The sequence below is a fragment of the Jaculus jaculus genome, chromosome 7 (genome assembly GCF_020740685.1).
Source record: "Jaculus jaculus isolate mJacJac1 chromosome 7, mJacJac1.mat.Y.cur, whole genome shotgun sequence".
In the NCBI taxonomy this organism is placed as follows: Eukaryota; Metazoa; Chordata; class Mammalia; order Rodentia; family Dipodidae; genus Jaculus; species Jaculus jaculus.
Window position 1 is genome coordinate 105,668,919 of NC_059108.1, and position 22,477 is coordinate 105,691,395.

Here is a 22,477-nt window from a genome sequence, read left to right on the forward strand (position 1 = left end):
GAATCCAGTAATATCAATGACCTATAGGTACCAAAAACATATTGATGTACATGCTAGACAAGAGTTCTATTAACAACCTAGAGCCACACTTAAGTGATTAGAACACCAGTATACAGGTATATAGAATGCATAATAAATGTGAAATTAAAAATTCAGGGTTCACTGGGTATAGCAAGGGTGTACCTTGCTTTCCAAATTGCCTTCAAATGAGCCTGCCAGGGAGCACACCTGGTCTCTTGCTACTGTCACTGTGAATGCTGAGGCCACATTCACTACCTGCAACCCATATTACTGCTCCCGGACAATGACTAAGTAGCAAAATCACTAATGTCAGCCTTTTCTGCCTCATGTGGGATTTCATCTAATGGGTAATTTGGGCCCAGGTTCTGGATTGATCTGAGATTTTCTTAGAACTTAAAGTGATCTAATGATCTTGTCAGTTTCCTCTTTCCCCTTATCCTGTCACAGATATCAGGCTGATGGACTTTGTATTATTTCCTGCCTGCTCTACACTTCTGGTTCTTCTCAGGTCTTCCCTCCAGTAAATCTCTGACATGTTTGATCTCATTAAAGATGGAATGCTAACAGAGGGAGAATCAATTAATTGTATGTATATTTGTTTATTTATTCATTTGTTTATACCAATGGGATATCTGAGCTTCCTACTAGACATCCAACAACTATCCAGCAAAGAGCTGAGCATGTATATATAAATGTATGTTGTGGATGTATATGATATGTATGTGTGTGTGTGTGTACACACACACACACACACACACACACACATAGTGGCTCCCAGAGGGAATAGCTGGAATGATAGGTATACTATGGCTTTCAATGCCAGGATTGGGTTATTTGGAGGGATATGATATGAAGAGAAATGGAAAGTTAACACAGCATCCTAGGGCACAACCATGTCTGGAAGAAAGGACCAGTTAAGGAGTATGAAGAGGAGCTAGTAAGGAAGGGGAAAAAAAAGAGCTGCTTAGAAGTCAAAACAGTCCAAACTTTTCAGGGAGTGATAGTAGGTGCTGTTGCTAGTCAAGCTAGATGAACACAGAGAAGAAACACTGGGTTTGTTACTGTTTAGGTCACTGGTGTTCTGAGAAAAGTCATTCTGAGGAGGGCTGAGACCAAATGAGGTGAATCTGGGGGAGAGTCGGGTGAGGATGAAAACAAATATTCATTTGACTGGTGGAGCAGTGCACAAATTGGTCTGCATTTGTACTTATAAAACTTTGAGAAAAGTTCTCACATACATGGTACACGTGAGACTGTTTAGGGGAGACACCAAAGAGAATAGCTCTCTCCTTTAGTAAATGTCAAGATTACCCTTGGGCCTATAAGGGAAAACACAGGTCATTACACTTTACTACAGGTCAGAAACATCAGCAGGGTCAGGCCTTTCCTTAGCTCTGCCCCTTAGGGAGTCCTTCCACTCTTTTCTGAGAAAGCCTTTCCTAAAGAATTAAGATTTCTGGGAAGATTGCCCTTTTCCAGAATTCTAGCCCCCCCCCCCCACCAGACATGTGACTTCAGGACTAACCAGCTAGACCAGCTGCCAGTGTACTGGGCTCACATAAAAATTCTCAGCCTGAGTCTTGAGGAGGGCTTCTCAAACCCCCTCTTGCTTCCCTTGGCAAGAACTCTGTCTTTTTCTCTTACACTCTGGGCTTCTCAATGTCTTCCTTCCCTGAAACCCTCCTTCTTTAAAAGCCCCACTCCACCGCCCTCCTAATACTATAAATCTTTCTGAACCTTATCCTCTGGTCTGCAGATTTCATTCCTCCAATTCTTAAGACAGGAATCCTGTGGGACCCCCAAATTATTGGTGTGTTGGCATATACTAGTGCATTGGAAGAGGAGCCCTTAAATTCCTGTATCACAAACCTATGTGCTGCATTCCACTTTGACATTCCACTATAGGATTTCTGTACTTACTGCACTTTTTTAAAGGAATAACATACATATATCTGAAAATGCACAAACAGTAATCTTTTTTTCAAAAACTTTAAAAAATTATTTATTGTTTTGAGAGAGATGGAGAAAGAAGTAGGCAGATAGAGAGAATGGGCGCACCAGGGCCTCAAGACGCTGCACCAGGGCCTCAAGACGCTGCAAACTCCAAAAGCATGCACCGCCTTGTGCATCTGTCTTATGAAGGTCCTGGGGAATCAAACCTAGGTCCTTTGGCTTTGCAGGCAAGCGACTTAACTGTTAAGCCATCTCTCTAGCCCAACACTAATCTTAAAATGTATATAGCTTTATGTAGTTTTATGCATATTAAACTACTGAGAAAAGGTTCTCGGTATTATCTCTTTTGAGCAATCCAATATTCTGATTCCTAATAACCTCTATTATTTTATTATAAAAAATTTTAGGAATAAATGAAAATGCTAAAGGAAACTGCTTTCATATAAACTTACCAATCGACTTGAGGAAATAACAGGGCCAATCATTTGGCGCCAAAATGCTTCCGCAAGCTGTGGAGACAGTCCCCACGCAGAGCTCCGCCCCATTCTCGAAGCCACGACCCCTTTCGCGCTTTGGTCCTCCCCTATCCGGACCCAGTGTTTGTAATGCGCACTCCAGCCCAGCGCGCTTCGCTCTCTTCCCTCCTCCTTCCCCAAGGACTGGGGTTTGCTCATGCGCACTGAGCAGCCGGGGGGGGGGGCGGGGGGGCTCGCGCGCCTCGGCGTGCCGTGCTGCGCATGATCAGAGCGACGTCCAGGGCGGAAGTGGGCGCTGCAGCAGGGGAGGTGGGCGACGGGTGACATGGCGCCCTGTGGGCGTCTCGTGGGTCCCCTGGCAGCGCTGATACTATTCCTTTTGGGGACTCCTGGGACCCATGGGCGGCGGAGCGACGTGCGCGTCATCACGGACGAGAACTGGACGGAGATGCTGGAAGGAGAGTGGATGATAGAATTGTGAGTGCCGGGCGGTCGGCGGCGCCGGCCTGGGTCCGCCTGGAGCTGCTCTCCTGGCTTCATCCGTGTCTTCCCGAGCAGGTCCCAGCTTCCCAGGACCGCGCCTCGGAGCCGGGGGGCCTGGCTCGCGACACCCACCCCGTCCTCATGGGAGCTGCCGCCGGCACGGTGGCACCCTCCGTTCTCGCCCGGGAACGTGAAGTTTTTTTCGAAGGGTCCACGCGAGCTTGGTTTTTAAGGACTGTTGTGATGTGCCCAAGAGACGAATTCTCAACGCTTTTCTAGATGTGTTTGAGGATGGGATAGGGTGGGGTGGAGGAGTTCTGACTAGTTTCCGTATACTTTTTTTTATTTTTTTAAAGAGTTCTTTTAAAAGGGCGTAGATAGCAAAATCCCTTCTCGATTTTTAATGTCATAAAGAACTGGTTCTGTTGTCCATTTGTGAAGCTGGAATTTAGGAATTTCTAGTTTTATGGGGTAGTTTTTCTTTTAACCGTAAATGCTGAGTAAATTGAGTAACTGAGCTCTTTTAATATTCTTATTTACTTGTTTTGTCTTTTACTCCGAATCTCATTTTTCCTTTGGAAGTGTGTTTTTGCAACGGAGGCAAAGACCGTGAATTGTGGAATTGTGACTCCAAGGTCTTTGTAAGTGGAATTGCATATATTAGTATGGTTATTATAAACTCTTCACGAGTCATTTATTATTTGAACAACATTGTGTCTTGTGTGGTAATTTTACTTTAGTGCTGCCCATTCTGCTGCAGTAGGAAACAAACTCCCTTTGTTTAGGTGTGAAATTGGTGGTGACCCTAGTACGAGTACTATTAGTGGTTGGAATGGTATTGATATTTGTAAAAACAACATTATTGGATATTAACTGTGTACGAGACATTGCCTCACACCTTTATATTCATTATCCCACTTAATTTTCTGCAAATTTTCTATAATTATTACCCTGTTGCCCTGTTTCACAGAAAAACGTGCCTCGATATCTTAATTGATTCGTTCAGATCTTGCTACCATGGCTTTCCTTGGGTCTTCAGAGTAAGGATTCAGTAATTGTCGCTTAGCCAGATTCTGGTGTTTTCCTGTGTCATGGTTACAGTCAGGGTTACCACTTGACGAAGTTAGGTGGACATGGACATTAACAGGAGAGAACCAAGAAGACCAAATCAGTAACTCCTGAGTTACAACAACTAAACAAACCCATAAAACATTTACATGGAGGGTAAGACAGGGGAAAACGTTTAGTATGCTTATAATCTACTCAATGAAATGAATTTTCAGGAGAGAATAACCAGTGGCATTGTTTTTCAGTCATTGTCATTAAGTAACTTGTCTTACATTGTGCCCATAAGATGCCTAGTTTTAAAGCAGTATGTTGGCCTGGAGAGATGGCACATAGGTTAAGGTGCTTGCCTACAAAGCCTGACAACCCAAGTTCCATTCCCCAGGACCCCCATAAAGCCATATGCACAAAGTGGCACATGTGTCTGGAGTCTGAGGCCCTGGTGCACCCATTCCGTCTGTCATCTCTCTGGAAATAAAAAAAGAAAAAAATTTTTAAAGTAATATGTTAAGCACAAGTGATTATAAACTTATTTGTAAAATATAGTCAAATGGCCCTGAAAGGTACCTTTTAATTCATTTGGTCAAACTTAATAAATAGCCAGAAAAGGTATTAAGGGGAACAAAGTTATTGAATATGAAATAAGTTCAAATTAAAACATCTGTCTAAAATTAATTTATAGACAGTGGTGGTCGTTTTTCTTGGCTAAAGACTGTGAGGTTGAAGAAGTCTTAAAAAAAAACAAGAAACAACACTTTCAAAAGGAAAGATCTACTTAGTATTCCTAATAGTCTGCTTTTAATTACAAGTGAATCAGGTTCAGTAAGTCTACTTTTTAGGAGCTTTGGTACAGAGACGATTTCATTGTAATGCAGTTTATTGTTGAGCTTGGCTTACCAGTGTAATACTAATTTGTCTTGTTCTGTGGACCTGTTTTAGAAGTTTGCTTCATGTAAAACAATTCAGGAAAATGGAAAGCTACAGAAACAGTACTTTTGTTTTAATGGGTATAAGCTTTATTCTTCCAGATTCTATAAGGTGAGGCAAATTATTCACAAATATACAATGAAATGGGAAGATTTGGACCAGGAAACACAATTCCAGAGAAGGAAATAAAATGTTAACATGCTTGTCTGTAGAATTTGTAATCCCAGAGTCTTGGAAGCTGACCTTGGGCTAGCCAAGAGTTTTGCCTGCCTGCTTTTGTATTGGGGGTTAGGTTTTGAAGTCATGTGTTTTATGTAAAAATGTAGGTATCTAGCTGTTTTTTTTTTAATTTTTTTGTTCATTTTTTTTTAAAGTTTTTATTTATTTGAGAGTGACAGAGAGAGAGAGAAAGAGGCAGATAGAGAGAGACAGAGAATGGGCGCACCAGGGCCTCCAGCCACTGCAAGCGAACTCCAGACACGTGCGCCCCCTTGTGCATCTGGCTAATGTGGGACCTGGGGAACCAAGCCTCGAACCAGGGTCCTTAGGCTTCACAGGCAAGTGCTTAACCGCTAAGCCATCTCTCCAGCCCATTGTTCGTTTTTTATTTATTTATTTGAGAGCAACAGACACAGAGAGAAAGACAGATAGAGGGAGAGGGAGAGAATGGGCGCGCCAGGGCTTCCAGCCACTGCAAACGAACTCCAGACACGTGCGCCCCCCTTGTGCATCTGGCTAACGTGGGACCTGGGGAACCGAGCCTCGAACCGGGGTCCTTAGGCTTCACAGGCAAGCGCTTAACCGCTAAGCCATCTCTCTAGCCCTATCTAGCTGTTTTTAACATACAGAGCTTGTTATCCTTTGTGGCAATGCTTTCTAGTTAGTAGTGGCTGTGGACTTTAGTTGGAGTTTGTGATTATTCTCAACAGCCCAGGTTATCTCCTGTTTTCCCAATACCTTATTCATGACTCTCCTTGTAAAATTACTGAAACTAATAAACTAAAAAAATAAATAAATAAAAAACCAAAACCTTGAGCTGGATGTGGTGGCACACGCCTTTAATCCCAGCACTCGGGAGGCAGATGGAGGATTGTTGAGAGTTCGAGGCCACCCTGAGACTACATAGTTAATTCTAGGTCAGCCTGGGCCAGAGTGAGACCCTACCTCAAAAAAAACCAACAACAAAAAAAACCTTGAGCCTTGTGGTTGCCATATTACTTTCTTTCCTTCTTTTAAAATAAACTTTCTTTTATTTTTATATATTTATTTGACAGAGAGAAAGGGGGAAGGGAGAGAATGGGCACACCAGGGCCTCCAGCCACTGCAAATGAACTCCAGATACGTACATGTGCCACCTTGTGCATCTGGCTAATGTGGGTCCTGGGGAGTCGGACTTGGGCCCTCTGGCTTTGCAGGCAAACACCGTAACCACTAAGCCATTCCTCCAGTCCTCTTTCTTTCTTTCTTTTTAAATTGAGAACTTTAAGAACATATTGCAATTTGTTCATATTCCCATAGGGATATACTCTTATGTTCTCTCTCCTCTATACCCATTCCACTGAGGGCCCTCCTCAGTGAGGTTTTATACTCACTTTGGGGTCGTGAATGCAGCAGTCAATCTGTGGGTATGTGTGGAGGGGGGCAATGCCTCATAATACACCATCCCACATTGTGGCTCTTACATTCTCTCTTCACCTTCTGCAATGTGCCTGAGCCTTGGAGGGTATATTATAAACCTCCTTAAGTGTTGCGCTCTCAGCAGTCTCTGATTTTCTGCTTTGATGAGCTCTGAGTTTCTTCATTGCCTACTGCCAATGCCCTAGAAAAAGTTCTTAGGCTAGGTATGAGAACAGCACTTGTTTAATCCACCGCTTTCTCTGCAGTGTTTCCTGGGCTTTGGCAGATGTGATACAGATGACTGATGTCTATCTCATGGGAGGCCATCAGCTTTCTTTTCTTATCATACTGATGGGGCTTGGGTCTCCTGTTATTCACCAGCATCTGTAAAAAGCAGATTCTCTAGCCAAGAGTGAGAGCAGCTTGGCTCAAAGGGGACAAACAGACATTTAGAAGAGTTGTTGTTTGGCATAACCTTCCCTTTTAGCCAGAGAACAGTGGAAGCTTCCCTCTAGGATCTATGACCTTCTAAGCCATAGGCTTCTGACTTGGTTCTCAGTTACCAGGTATGAATATCCTACCACTGAGTGGGTCTCATAACCAGAGAGCAGTTGATTACCCCCATAGCTTGTGTGCCACTATTACGCAGGTGTGTGCATCTTGTCTGGCTGGTTGATTCTGTAGCTTGCAGGAACCCCTGCTTCTTCATGCTGTTGGTAATGTTTATCTCCCACATATCCTCCCCCCATAGTACTTTTCAGCACTGTAAGAGCTGGTCAGTAGGGAGTTGGCTCCCATCTTCAGTTCTAGCATGGTTTCTCAGTGCATCAGCATCCTGCTGACATAACCTCTAGTGTCTTAAGCAAAATAGGGTATTGCCATTTAGTTCTGGTGACTAATCAAATTCTTTGACCATAGGCTGCATTATTTTAGGGCCTTCATGACCTCCTTGACCAATAGTTCACTGTGGGGGTAACCCAGTTCTGACACTGGGATTTTCTAGCAACAGCCTATGGTTTGTGGGTAAAGCTTTCTCTACCCTTGCAGGATGTTTCTGCCCAAATTATCACTCTCTTCTCTTTCTTTTTAAGGGAGTTTTATCTTTTAGTTAGTTAACCAAGAAGAAGGTTTCTAAGGTACTGATTCCTGTCATCACTGGTTTTGTGCATCTTCTCCCTTACTCACATTCTCCCCAGACTCTTCTGTCCCTGTATTCTGTCCCTGCACTTGGCTGCCTAGTACTCATTCCTCTGATCCCTGCCTGCTTCTCCAAGCCTCATTCTCGCATACCTACCAATACTACTGATGCTTACTACATGTTAGGTCCTGCCTTGTGAGAGAGAACACACAGCATTTGTGTTTCTGAGCCTGTGTAATCATATTTAGTATGATTTTTTAAAATCCAGGTCCATTCATTTTTCTGCAAATGTAAGAATTTTTCCTCACTTCTGAGTATAATTACATTGTATATATGTACCACATTTGTGGGCTGATTCCATTTCTTAGCTATTGTGAGTAGAGTAGCAACAAACATGGCTGATCAAGTGTCTCTCAAGTGGAGTAGTCTTTAGGATATATACCCATGAGTGGTATAGCTCAGTCAACTTGTAGATTTACCTTTAAAATTTTGAGGAACTTCCATACTGGTTTCTTTAGTGGAATCTCAAAGTAGTAGTTTTTTTTTTTTTTTTTTTCCCTTCCAAGGTAGGGTTTCACTCTAGCTCAGGCTGACCTGTTCATTATGTTGTCTCAGGGTGGCTTTTGAACTCTTGGTGAGCCTTCTACCTTTGCCTCCCGAGTGCTGGGATTAAAGGCATGCACCACCATGCCTAGCAGATCTTTTTTTAAAGAAAAATCTTTTTATTTTCTTTATTAAAGAGAGAGAGAGAAAGAGGCAGAGAGAATGGGCATGCCAGTGCCTTCAGCAACTGCAAATGAACTCACACACATGTGCCAACTTGTGCATCTGGCTTATTTGAGTCCTGGGGAATGGAACTTGGGTCCTTTGGCTTTGCAGGCAAACACCTTAACCTCTGAGCCATTTCTCTAGCCCTTATAGTAGTTTTAATTTGCGTTTCCCTGATGGCTAAAGATGTTGAACATCTTTGTAGGTATTTATTGGCAATTTGTATTTCTTTGAGGACTCTGCTTGATTCCCTGACCATTTAAAAAAAAAATTTTTTTTATTTATTTATTTGACAGAGAAAGAGGGAAAGAGAGTGAGAGAATGGGCGCACCAGGGCCTCCAGCCACTACAGAGAAACTCCAGATGGATGCACCCCCTTGTGCATCTGACTAATGTGGGTCCTGGGGAATCGAACATGGGTCCTTTGACTTTGCGGACAAGCACCTTAACCGCTAAGCCATCCCTGTAGCCCCCCCTGATTATTTCTGAAGTGGGTTCATTGATTTTTGTTTGTTTTTTTGAGGTAGGATAGGCCAGGTGGACCTGGAATTTACCGTGTTGTCTCAGGCTGGCCTCAAACTCACAGCAATCCTCCTACCTTCTCCTGAGTGCTGGGATTAAAGGTGTGCTACCACACCTGGCTGATTTTTTTTTTTTTTTTATCACTTAGTTTTTTGAGTTCTTTGTATATTCTAAACACTGCCAGAGATGTATAGCTGGAAAATATTTTCTTCTATTCTGTAGATTGTCTGTTGACTTTGCTGATGATTTGTTTATCTGTACAATAGTTTGTTTCATGACATGCACAGTGTTTTGTCTTATTTTCTAGGCTACTAGGGACTAACTCAGTCTCTATGCCTATATCTTGGAGTGTTCTTCATATTTTTTTTTTTTTACTTGTTTTAGAGTTTCAGGTTTTTTATTGAGGTCCTTGATCCATTTGGAGTTTATTTTTGTGAGGGGAGAGGGTCCAATTCATTCTTCTACATGGAGTTGTCTGAGCTTTTTTTAGCACCATTTGTTGAAAATGTCCTTTCTCCAGTGTGCATTTTACCCTTTGTGTCAACCATCAGGTGGCTGTAGTTACTAGAACTTAAACCCGGATCTTCTATTCCATTGATAAGTGTCTGCTTTTGTGCAATACCACACTATTTTGAATACTGTTGCTTTGTGTCATATCTTGAAATCAGGTATGGTTGCCACATCTCAATAGAAAAAAAAAAAAAATCCAAAGGTTAAAGTGCTGTTTCACATGTTTCAAGCCCTTGTGTCTTTAGAAATTCATTCTCAGGATAATTTTTTTGTAGCTAGATTCATCATGCCCTATAATTCCTGCAGCTGAAGGATTCCTCCTGCATCAGCCTCCCATGTACTGGGATTACAGATATGCAGATATGAGCTACCATGCATGCATTTTCACTGTTTTTAGTATAAAACATTCTTCAAGAATTATGTTTAAAATATACTTCATAATTTTGTTTTATTCAAAGATAAATAATTATTGAAAGTGCTTAACTTTTCTTAAATTTTAAACTGTATTTCTTAGTTATGCTCCATGGTGTCCTGCTTGTCAAAATCTTCAGCCAGAATGGGAAAGTTTTGCTGAATGGGGAGAAGACCTTGAGGTCAATGTTGCAAAAGTGGATGTCACAGAGCAGACAGGTATTATAAGTCTTGGTGGTTCTTCTCTTTCTTTGCCAATTTTAATCGATACTTGTCCTATTTCCCACATTTATACATTCTCTATCTTTTATTAGGTTTTGCAAACATAAGGATTGTCTTTGAAACAGTTAAGCTGGTCTTAGGTCCACTTAACTCAGTGTGCAGTGGCTGTAAAAAGATTCCCTCATTGTGTGTATAGCTGGTTCTTTCTAGGTGAGGCTCTAAGGGACATTTACTTTCTCCTTACCCACACTACTTCTTCCCAGCTTTTTTGTTTGTGTCCCAGGCTCCAGACTGGCATGGAAGATGCCCTTTAAGAAATCCTAGAACGCTGTGGTCCAACTGAGTGACCACTGGCCAAGCCATCATCTATATCCACACCAAGCTTTTAATAAGGAGTACATGGTGGAGTTTCTTTGTAAAGTTAAAATTAAAATCTCTTTCTCTGGCAAGAGGAGCTTGAAGTTCTAAAATAGAATTCTAGATTTAATAGCTATAATTTGAAGTTGTGGGTTCTTAATTACATCACCTTTAAGGTAGTAGGCTCAAGTACACTCATGATTTAGTCTCCTGCAGTAAGTGGTGAGCCCTGTCCTTGAGGATGTCTGTCTCAGGTCAGCATCAGTTTTGTTTGTGGTGGGCACAATAAGCCTGCTTTCCTGACACCCCATCCCAAATGGTAGTAATGAGTACTGTTTACTAAGTGCTTCATTATTGCAGCAGTCACTCAAGAATTTTGCATTTGTTGTTTAGTCCTTGAAATGCCTTGAGGTTAGGTAATACCCCCATTTTACAGATAATGCAACTGCAGCATAATTACTGTGCAGTCATCAGTGCTTGACACTCAGTTAGTAATATCTGCTGTATTGTTTATCATAATTCTTAGCATAGTTTATAGCATTTCCCAGTTTTAGTAACCACAAAACTGCCTCCTTCTTGAATGGCAAGTGCAATTTCATTTGATTTGAGACCTTTCTGAGACTATTGTATTTTCTTTTTGACTGGTCACAATAGTCTAAATCACACAGTAATAGTATATTAGGTGCTTAAATCCATTTCCAGATGTCCTCAATATTCAAGCTTCCCAAACTTTTTAGTTGAAATACATGTATTAATGTATTTCTTAAGATTGCTTTAAGTACTTGTTTCATATTTTTGGTATTGATTACAAAGCTTAACTTTCTTAGATTTTCATTTTAAAAGTCAGAATCAAGTTTTAAGTAGTCAATGATTGGCTCAATAAAACTTGCTTTGTGGGCTGGAGGGATGGCTTAGCGGTTAAGGCGTTTGCCTGCAAAGCCAAAGGACCCAGGTTTGATTCCCCAGGACCCATGTTAGCCAGATGCACAAGGTGGTGCATGTGTCTGGAGTTAGTTTGCTGTGGCTGGAGGCTTTGGCACACCCATTCTCTCACACTCTCTCCCTCTTTCTCTGTTAAAATAATAAATAAATATTAAATATCAAAAACATAAAATATTTAAAACTTGTTTTGTGCTTTTGTCATTTGTAGGACTGAGTGGACGGTTTATCATAACTGCTCTTCCGACTATCTACCAGTAAGTATTGGAGAGTTCTCAGTTGTAGAGAAAGGTGGATAAAAGTGTGATCAGAATAGTGGACCTCTGGTTTGGTCATGTTTGAAGATGTGCTGTGCAAGGACTTTCCAGAATTTTCTAAGTTCCTTTAGATGGCTGATGTGTGAAATACCCTCTATTTTTAGTGTTGTACATCAGGTGCTTTGAAGGTGGTATCCCTATGACATGCTGTGGTCCTCTTCAACATAGTCAATGACAGACCCTCAAGTGGTAGTGAGTCCTATAGGTAGTTGGATGATGGAGAAATCACTGTTGTCAGGAGCAGCTCTTGAGAACAGTGAAACATTGGAAGTAGAATTTTCAAAAGAGTACAGGCTAGGCATTCTATCTTGTGATCTCAAATAGCCTTGGGAGAATAGTGGATGACATGGTTGGTTGTGTAAGTCATAGTGAGCAAGACTGTCTGCAGTGGGTCCATCAGCTTGACTCTTATTTTCATGCTCCCTTCCCCCAGTGTCTCATTCCAGCCCAGGCTGACATGGAACTCACAGAGATCCTCCTACCTCTGCCTCAAAGGTGCTGGGATTAATGGCGTGCACCATCACAACCACTTGTCTCTTTGTTACATTGTAAATTGGAGGGAGGAAATCTCCAGTTGCTTACCTGACCTGTACCTCAGTGTGCTTTGCTAGTTGATTGGATACCAGAAGGGCTTCTTTCTTCTTAGGACATTATGACAATTTGATAATTCATCGTATATATCTATATCTTGATTTTCTTTGTCACTTTTTTCTACTTTGTAAAAATTAACCACAACTTTATAGATTTAAATTTTTATCCTCTGTCTCTTCTTTTTACTCAGTTCATTCCCACCTGCCTCCTAATTGGCTATAATTAGTTTCTCTTTCTTTATTACTTCCCCATGTCCTGGATTTCCAGTCCTCCTTCTTTTAGTCATGTTGTTTATCTTGCTCTATTCCTCTAATTTCTGCCTACTGAAATCCTTCTTATCCTTCAGAGAACAACTTAGATATCACCTTTCCAAAACTTTCTTTTTTCCTTACCTTTTTTTTTCAGGAATGTTGGCTCATGCATTTATTTATTTATTTATTTGAGAGAAGGGGGCGGGGAGGCAGAGAGAAAGAGAGAATGGATGCACCAGGCCTCCAGCTACTACATACAAACTCCAGATGCATGTGCCCCCTTGTGCATCTGGCTTACGTGGGTCCTGGGGAATTGAACCTAGGTCTTTAGGCTTCGCAGACAAAGGTTTTTACCATAAGCCATTTCCCCAGTCCCCCAAAACTTTAACTGGGGGTTTCTTTTGTTTTTGCCCTGAGTAGGTAAAAGATTCCCCCCCCCCCAACCACCCTGCTGTGAGTTAGAATGTTACTGATTCGTTTCACTTGCAGGTATGGAAGTAGACATTCTTCCATGATAGAACTCCAGACATTGGGAATGGGAAAGAAAGTGTTGAGGGAAGAGTGCAGAGGTGGTTGTGCTGGAAACACTGAAATTACTCAAAGGGAAGCACTGTAGCAGATGCCTCCAGCAGTATAAAGTATGGTGGCTGAGATGACAAAATTATGACTGAAAATACCAGAAAAATACCTTCAAAATTTAACTTATAGCTTAAAAACAGCTAATAATTAACCATGTGCTGGGCAATGTCTTAGTCTTCCTGTGGCTTTAAGAAGTGTGTTACGTGAAAGTTAAAAGTAATTTTCTACCTACTGTGTTTCATAGTTTTATTAATTAGGATGAGCCACAAAATCCCAAGGTATGCATTTCTTTTGGAAGCTAAGATGCATGAGGAGTAGTAATGCGCTCTTGTGCTTTGCTAGTGTTTTGAATATTAGGCTTGACTGCAAATGAGGTAAAGAAATACAAAAATTTCTTCTTGTTGATGATTAATATTTAATTCTTATCTTTAGTTGTAAAGATGGTGAATTTAGGCGCTATCAGGGTCCAAGGACTAAGAAAGACTTCATAAACTTTATAAGCGAGAAAGAATGGAAGAGTATTGAGCCAGTTTCATCATGGTTTGGTCCAGGTTCTATTCTGTAAGTATGAAGATTTCTTTTCTTTCTTACTTTGGAATCAGTTGGAGAGTATATAATTACATGTCATGTAAATAAAGTATGCATACCATTTCTTGGGCTTTTGAAATAAATTCAGATTTATTATGAGTTTGATAGGTTTAGCTTGACCTTTAAAACAGATAATTTTATGCAAGCCAGAAATGGGCTTTTTGTGGCAATAAATGCCTTTTAAGGAATATTCTAACTTTGTAGACTTTTCATGTATATCAATAAAAATTTGATAGCCCAAAGACTGAGTAGTGTAATGGGTAAAGCAATTGGAGAGGGCTCATTTACTTAATTTTTAATGAAAAGTGATTGTGGTATATTTGGTTGGTTATTTCACCTGTCTAATAACTTGTATGAATAGGATGAACAGTATATTGAATATGTTTGACCACCAAATGTGTAGATAACTAGTAAGTAGGTAGATTCTACGTAGCCGTTAGAGAGGGGAATGGCAAGCATCTCCCTGCTACACACTTGTTAAAGGACTCATGTGGTCTTCTGAGAAACTTTGGCAATGTGAGTTTTGCATGACAGTCCCATCCAGGTGTGACCAGGTGATTCCTCCCATCCTGGGAAAGGTCAATGGAGTGTTGTTTTGAAACAGAAGTATGTTTTTCTTGTCTCTTTTCTTGACAGAAATGTAGCTGTCAGAACTGTCCCACTGAACCACCATGTCCAACCCAATTATGGAGTCCAGTATTCCTGGTGTAGGTTTAACTAGTGCAGACTACAGGGAAGCTTTATATGTTCAGGCCCTCATTGCAATTCCCACTTGACTATTTTTGGATAGTCTTGTATGTAGCAAGCCTGGCCTCCAGCTTTGGATTCTCCTGTTTAGTCTCTCCAGTGCTGGGATTCCAGTGTGCACCACACATCTGGCCCAACTTGGCCCTATTTATTTATTTATTTTTAGAGAGAGAGAGAAAGTGTGTGTATGTGTGTGAGTTGGTGTACCAGGGCCTCAGCTACTGCAACCAAACTCTAGATGCTTATATCACCTAGTGGGGCATGTATTACCTTGCACTTGCCTCACCTTTTGTGGTCTGGCTTACCTGGGATCTGGAAAGAGGTTGAACATGGATCCTTAGGCTTTGCAGGCAAGTGCCTTAATTGGTAAACCTTCTCTCCAGACCTTTACTTTTTTTTTTTTTTTTTTTTGAAATTTTTACTTTTACTACCTGGCCTTTTAAGCAATAGTAGTATCATGATAAAAATGCTTTCCTATGTTGAACTTAAAAAGTGACTGATTCTTGTTCTTTTGAATCTCATAAATGATACTTAACCTTCTATGGTAGATTCAGTTCTGTTTTATCCTCAGTACATCAGGCTGTCCCTTTTCTACTGTATTCTGAGTAGGGGCCACTCCTAGTCAGTTTAGTTGGGTCACTCAGCCAAAAAATTGGCAGTAGGATTCAGATATCTGTTGACTTTTGTGTGAAAGAACCCTTGACAGCATCAGTTGTACTTGCTAGAGAAACCCACAAATCCTTCTTATTTTTAAAGCATATTTTTTAAGCTGTCCATCTAAACTACCTACATCTCATAGGATAAAATTAATTATATGCTAACTTAATGTTTATTTCTTGCATAATTATTTATCATCAAAAGTTATCAAAGTAATCTTATTGTAAATTTAAATTGCTTTTTTTTTTAAAAAAAAAAGAGGACTTGTGTTTGGGCAGTGTAGGTATGCATTTGCTGGTAGGCAAGTGCTCTATGCTTGATCTATGTCCTCAGCCAGAGACGTCATTCTTAACTAGGTAGAATCAGCTCTACTCTACCCAATTCTTTTTAAAGATTCCCTTCACTCTGTGTTTTCTTTTTTCCTCCCTTTTATTTGGAGGATGTTAGGGTGAATAAGAATTGCTGTCTTCAGTCGACTTCCTGAGCTTGTAACCGATTACTCAGTAAACTGAGGATTCATGAGATGAAAGTTAAGTTGACTATGAAGCATAGGAAAAAGCAAGATTATCAGATACTGTATGAGCTAGATGGTAGCAGTAATTCAGAAACTGTCACCTGTCATGAACATGTTTTATTACAGCCATGAAGTCAGTAATGGATCTAGTCTTGGTTAACACCAGCAATAAAATAGGTCATGTTGGGCAATTAAAGTGGAAGAGAATGTATAGATGCAGGTGAAGCTGCATACAGTGCTCAGTTTTTCAACCATCTCTGTTTCAGGATGAGTAGCATGTCAGCACTTTTCCGTCTATCAATGTACATCAGGGTATGTATTAAAATATTTCTGTCTTCAGTATTTCTAGAACTATCGCTTTTTTAATGAATGCAGTTTTAGTTTAATTTTTTTCTTTTGATTTCAGACTTGCCATAACTATTTTATTGAAGACCTTGGATTACCAGTTTGGGGCTCATACACAGTCTTTGCTGTAGCAACTCTGTTTTCAGGACTGTTATTAGGACTTGTAAGTTACTTCAGTTTTAGAGTACGAGGCAGAAAAATATTTCAAAATTTGATAATATTGTTATATTTGTTGAACAGTAGTCATACATGTGGATTTCTGTTTATTTCTGCAGTGTATGATATTTGTGGCAGATTGCCTGTGTCCTTCAAAAAGGCGCAAACCACAGCCATGTTCTTCAAGTAAGTCGTTTGAATGTGTGGTACTGGGATGGAACTTAGGGCTCCTCCCCACATCATCCTAATTACTCTTTTCTCCTTATACTCCCATTCATTTTGCAAACACAATCATACACTTAACAGGTTGCCCTTCCATCTCAGGCTACTAAGTGTAGATTGATGGTTCCTGTTAACTATGGTTTTGAGGAGGGTCACGTGAGGAGATTCAGGTGAGAATGGTATTCATGGATTTTGGAACAGTGGAATATTTTTCTAATCAACATTGGATCTATGTAAACATACCTGAGTCAGAGTTTTTAAAAATTCAGTGTATTTCAGGTTGGAGAGGTGCCTTAGCAGTTAAGGTGCTTGTCTGCAAAGCCAAAGGGCACAGGTTCAGTTCTCCAAGACTCACGCAAGTCAGATACATGAGGTGGCTCTTACATCTGGAGTTAGCAGCTGAAGGCCCTGGTGTGCCCATTTTCTTGCTCTCTCTTAAATAAATAAAATTTAAAATTTTTTCATATATCTAACTTCTGTTGTCATGCATTAGTATAGTGGCCACATTTGAAGGTTATTCTTTGTATCCAGCTAACTTTCAAAATTTTTCTGGGGGAATATGTGAAAGGTGTTCCTATAGCTGATTTAGGGTTGCTATTGCTATGAAATGAGTTTATGTAATTAAAATCAGTTATTTATTTATTTGAGAGGGCGAAGGAGGAAGGGAGAGAGAGAATGGACATGCTAGGGCTTCCACACATTGCAAACGAACTCCAGTTGCATGCTCCACCGTGTGCATCTGGCTTATGTGGGTACTGGTGAATCGAACTGAGGTCCTTTGGCTTTGCAGGCAAGCACCTTAACCGCTAAGCCATATCTCCAGGTCCCTATTTCTGTTTATTTTAATAGCCTTACACACTATTTATTTTTAATTCTAGAAAACGTATTTTTGATTGACTTTTGCAAATAACTTTTATTTTCAACATTTTTCCTCTAATCCTCCTCCCTCCACTTCCCATGTGCTGGAATTACAGGTGTGTACCACCATGCCCAGCTCTTAATAACTTCATAGTTGAGTGCATAGGTGATACCACTTCTATATTTGAACAAACTAAAATTCAGAAAGATTGATGGATTTCTCCAAAGTCACAGAAAATACAGAGCTGAGAATAAATCTGATCCAGACTTATTTCTTTCCTTGCTATAGCTCTTAACTTAGGACATACTAACATCAAAGCTCCTAAAATGGAATTATTGGATATGTAATTTATGATGTGCCTTGTTTTGAATAACTAATATGCCATCTTTTAATTTACTCGATAGTAATATTGACACTAAAGTTCACATATAGAGAAAAGCATGAGTTATCTATCAAGGGCCATTGAATTGTGAGAAAACTATGTAAGCACTGTGGATGGATGTGATGATACAAGCCTGTATTCCCAGCACTTGGGAGGTTGAGGCATGAGGATAAGGAATTTAAGGCTGACCTGGGCTACATGAGAATCTTTCCCATAAATTCCAACCTCTTCTTAAGTAACTTAAAAAAAAAAAAGCACCAGACCATTTAAGGTTTTTGGAGTGAAATGAATATAATGTGTTCATTTACCAATTTAAAAATTGTGAATAAATAGATCTGATTTAATAAAGACAAAAGGTAGCTATGTAGAAACACACATATTGCTAGGCATGTTTGCTCATGGCTATAACCCCAACACTTGGGAGGCTGAGTCAGGAGGATTGCCTTGAGTTCCAGGCTTGGGCTACGGAGTAAGACCTTATCCGAAAAAAGAACAAAAACCCCTGTAAGTCTTGCAGCTGTCAGAACTTCTGTAGTGTGCAGCTGGTCTTGAGGCCCACGAATTCAACAGAGTTCATGCTTGGTCATCCACTTGGAGGCGGCACTATTGCCAGGTTCTTCCATCTGTCAAGTTTGCCTGCTGAGTGTGCTCTGGAAATCTCTGTAGAGTCACTTCTTCAAGGACACAGGTGTTGGAGTCTTGAGATACCTGACCAGATGATGGTATTGGACTTGCCTGTTGAACTTGTTAAAAAAGATTGGTGGTCCCTGCTCTGAGTTGTGGGTTTAGCAGTTCTGTGATAGAGCTGAGGATTTACATTGTAACACATTGCAAGTATAGTTGTTCCTGGTCCTGGGCTGTTCTTTCAGGAACACTGTCTTAGGGAAAACGGTGGCTAATAGGAAAATCTATAGGCTCCTGTCCATGAGAGACCAGTTAATACTGAATCTGGAATATACTAGGGAATACATGCCTGTGTACACAAAAAGAGGTAGTATTCTCAAAGAAGGAAAAGTAACAACAGTGAGTAAGTATTTTTGTCTGTTAATTTGGAAAAATTGAAAAGCATAGTATAGGAGGTTTTGTCAATCTTTCAAAAAAAAAAAAAAAGATAGGTATAATCCTCCTTTTGTCCTGGTGATAGAAAACAAGTCCTTAGCATTTAGTTTGGAATGTGAGTTTATATTCTCTTAGTACCCTAATTGATACTAATCCATATTTTAAAATGATGCCCCTAGACAATGACACCACTCAAGGTTTTTTCCCCCAGTGTATTTGTTTGGTGGAGATTTTTGAATGTCTAGGGAAAGAAACCCAGTTCAGTTTATCTTTAAGCAAAATTGGAAATGTATTGGGTCATACATCAGGACAGAGTTGACTGTATCTCTGTGGCTTACATGATGCTACAGTGTTCTGAGTTGCTCAGTTTCACCTTATCTTGAGTTGGTCCCTGCTTAATAAGATGATTATAGGAAGCTTTGTTCAGTCTTTCAGTTAGAAGGAAAGCCATACTGTAAGTGTTCCTTGGAGGACAGAATCACTCTGGGTAAACTGTACTACTTACTGGAATTACACAGGATATGACTCAGGACAGGGTCTATTAGCCCAACATGAAGAAGGATCCCAGGCAAACCAAACACTGGGAGATTGTTCCTGTGGTTTGCTCTTAGTATTAACCCCTCCCTCCAAATCTAGGCTGCCTGGGATTCAGGCCACTCTGGAGTCAGTGAGCACAATAAAGCTCTTTGGCCCATTTCTATCTCCATTGTTCTATAGTCTGGTATGCTTTGAGATTGACTAGGCCTAGCACCTGGCCTTCTAAAACAGAAAAGTCTGTGTGGGTATACATTTTGTTACTTGTAACTAAACCTTAGTAAAATTACATAGGTGAGCATGAGGACAGGGAAGTACAGTTATGAGACTAGAAGACATAGGGACAAGAACAGAACCTTTGTGAATTTGTTATTCCTGCTTTACTCAGAATAGAAACTGGACAGTGTTGAAGTTTTATTGTGCTTGACCATCAAAATATTAATAGGAAGTTAAAATAAGGTGGCTCGGCTCATTAACAGTGCATTCAATATTTTAATTAAGCTGTGTATGCACTGTATTTTTTTATAGCCTCCACATTCATTGCATTGATGATAATTCATTAACTTTGGTTCAGGTTATGAATTCATTAACTTTGGCTCGGGTGGGTAATTTAGAATGAATTTGCTAAATAAAATGGTCTTTTGTCATATTTGCTGTTTAAAAATAATTTTACTTCTTTTAGAAATCTAAACAAATCCCAAAGCAGTGTATGTTGATTTTATTCTAAAGAAAATTGAATACACTGATAAAAACACATGTCTGTTCTTTATATTTAAGAAAAATCACTACCAGAATTTTCTCAACCTTTGAAGAAAGTAGAGGAGGAACACGAGGCTGATGAAGCAGATGTTTCTGAAGAGGAAGCAGAGAATAAAGAAGGAGCAAGCCAAGGCATGACCGAGAACACCGTACGACAGCGCAGCGTGGGTCCAGCCTTGGCCACAGATAAATCCTAGTCAACTTTTACATATGTCTTCCTATTATGATTCTCACAAAGCAGAAGATTGAACATTTATTTTGAAATGAACTGTGACTTGCTTGTGTATTACAGGGCAGCCTAAATTGTCATTAGATTGGACAGTTTTCTTCAGAAAATAAAAGGAATTAGATGTAAAAGTTTGAAATACAACTTAAGACTATTACAGTGGTTTAAATAATTGTTTAGTTTTAGAAGATCTGGTGCCAAGCAATAAGGCTTGTGTGTGTTTTTATTTAACAACATGTCTGAGATTTAAACTGCCTTTCCTAAGATTTACATTACTGAGGTATTTAAGAAAAGTACTTTTGAGAGAAAGGTTTCTCCCTTGTTAAATTTTTTCTCAGTTTCACTGTGTGAAAAAAGGAACTTATTTCCCATAAATGGGAACCTTGCCCATTGTTTAAAAAAATGTATTTCAGTGATAACTGGTATTTTAGAGATATAGTCTAAAATTTCCTCATAATTTTTAGATTAAGCAACTAATAAAAACTATCTTTACAACTTTATTTTATACACATGATACATAGGATATGCTGCTGATTGGGAAGTTTTAATAAGTCCATGGTATTCTTTTATTCCTGTAAATGTTGATTGCCTACTTGGCCCCTTGTTCACTATATGATTTATAGTTCTCTATCTTAAGTTAAATTTTTAACTGGGTGACATAAGTAGTATCACTATATTTAATTGGGTAACATAAATAGTATCACTATTATATTTATAGCTAGTAAGCAATACTTTTTTGCTTTAACTTTAAATGTACTAAGAGAAATATCAAGTTGAACTCTTTACTGAAAATCTACAAATGTGACTATACATTCCAGATTTTACAGTATTGATCTTGAATTTTCTTTGCTTCACTCTTACTAATGTGAAAGTGGACATTCCTGATTTTTTTATTTGATATGGAAAAGCTTTGGTATTTTACATTTTGTAAACTCAAAGCTTAATTTGATATAAAATGAAGTTTGCATTCTACTCAGGAAAAAAACACCTACTGTATGTTTTCAATATATCTTTGTCATCTTATAGAAAACTGTTACATGATTTTATAGTCAGTATATTGTTTCATGTCTTAAAATCATAACACTTTAATGTTTTATAAAAGATGAATTTCCTATTCTGTTGTTCTTGACTGCTAATATTATATATTTCGCAGGTGAAAGTCATTAAAATGAAATATATAGATTTCATCTTACAGCAAGGGAGAATGTGATGGAGGACTGTATTAGCTTCCATTTTCCCCTAAAAACCCAAACCATAAATACTCAGAATGAGTCAGCCAACCTTTGTGTAATAGATGGTTTCTGTATTGTCCCATCCTTTTTTGAGGTTCTTTGTAAATGTATTAGAATTGCAGTATCATAATGTATAGCAGTTTGCTTCCATCTTCTCCTCTAGATATTAAATGTTCTGCCATCAAAGGGTTTGGATGTGTAGTTTGTGGTGCCTTAGAAACATGTTCTGAGCACAAAACAACTTTTCTAAGCACTTCATTATTGCAGAAGAACAGTGGAAAGTATGCTTAGTTGCTTTCTAGTTAACAAGGTCTGAGATGGATAATTGTGTTACTGCATGTGCATTTCATGTGTGTATTCAAAGGCTAGTCTTTTCGGCTACTTAAGATGAGGAAAATCATGATCCTTAATCAGTGCTTTCTAGTGTTTTAGTATATTTGACATTGTCATATTTTTAATTGGAAAATATTTATTAAAGAAACTTAAGAGGTATGTTGAATAGGTAGGGTGTTAATATTTCCATATTCAGAATATTTCATAATTCTTGAAAATTGTCACTATAGACATTTGAATAATTTTCTGTTGCTACCAGAGGTCTATAGAAACTATATGGTATTTACAGATGATTCTGGAATGAATAACATGAAATGCTGGAAACATCCTGGAGAATTCTGGCCTACCCATTGTCTAACCATCCATCTCCATCATTGAAATACAGTTGTGTGATACATGCTGCTTCATTGTGATCAGCAAGACAAAAATAAATTCATGCGTATTCCTGTGTTTCTATAATAGCTGCCCATCACTGTACCCATTGGAGCTTTGCTTAGTTTTCCCTTCTTTGTGTTAGTTTATCTAGTCCCCACAGCCACCATGTCATATAAGTAACATCTTTGAAGACAGGCCTTAGTGTTATGGCAAAAGTAAGCAGAATATGAATTTAGTTTTGATTCCACGTCTTGTTCTTTTTTCAGTATGTGTACACAAAATTCAGTCTATTTTGGTCTTAAAATCTTACTCCTGCTTTTTTACTCTATTCGGGCATTCAAG

The 22,477-nt window shown here is 39.4% G+C and overlaps 1 protein-coding gene across 1 annotated transcript; it reads left to right on the forward strand.

Moving 5' to 3' along the window:
• The first annotated feature begins 2,721 nt into the window (after positions 1-2,721).
• Positions 2,722-21,613, forward strand: Tmx1 (thioredoxin related transmembrane protein 1). The gene is made up of 8 exons (XM_004649178.2): positions 2,722-2,927; positions 9,995-10,110; positions 11,621-11,666; positions 13,580-13,708; positions 15,920-15,965; positions 16,060-16,161; positions 16,274-16,340; positions 19,988-21,613. Exons 1-8 carry the CDS (start codon positions 2,776-2,778, stop codon positions 20,164-20,166), a joined length of 837 nt encoding a protein of 278 aa, XP_004649235.1. The 5' UTR covers positions 2,722-2,775; the 3' UTR covers positions 20,167-21,613.
• The last annotated feature ends 864 nt before the right edge of the window (positions 21,614-22,477 follow it).

Bases quoted from the DNA above. Each gene is read 5' to 3' on its own strand.
- Tmx1 (XM_004649178.2), top strand. From the start codon at position 2,776: ATGGCGCCCTGTGGGCGTCTCGTGGGTCCCCTGGCAGCGCTGATACTA. The intron at 15,966-16,059 runs GTATGTATTAAA...TTTTGATTTCAG, and splicing joins GTCTATCAATGTACATCAGG to ACTTGCCATAACTATTTTAT. The intron at 16,162-16,273 runs GTAAGTTACTTC...TTATTTCTGCAG, and splicing joins CAGGACTGTTATTAGGACTT to TGTATGATATTTGTGGCAGA.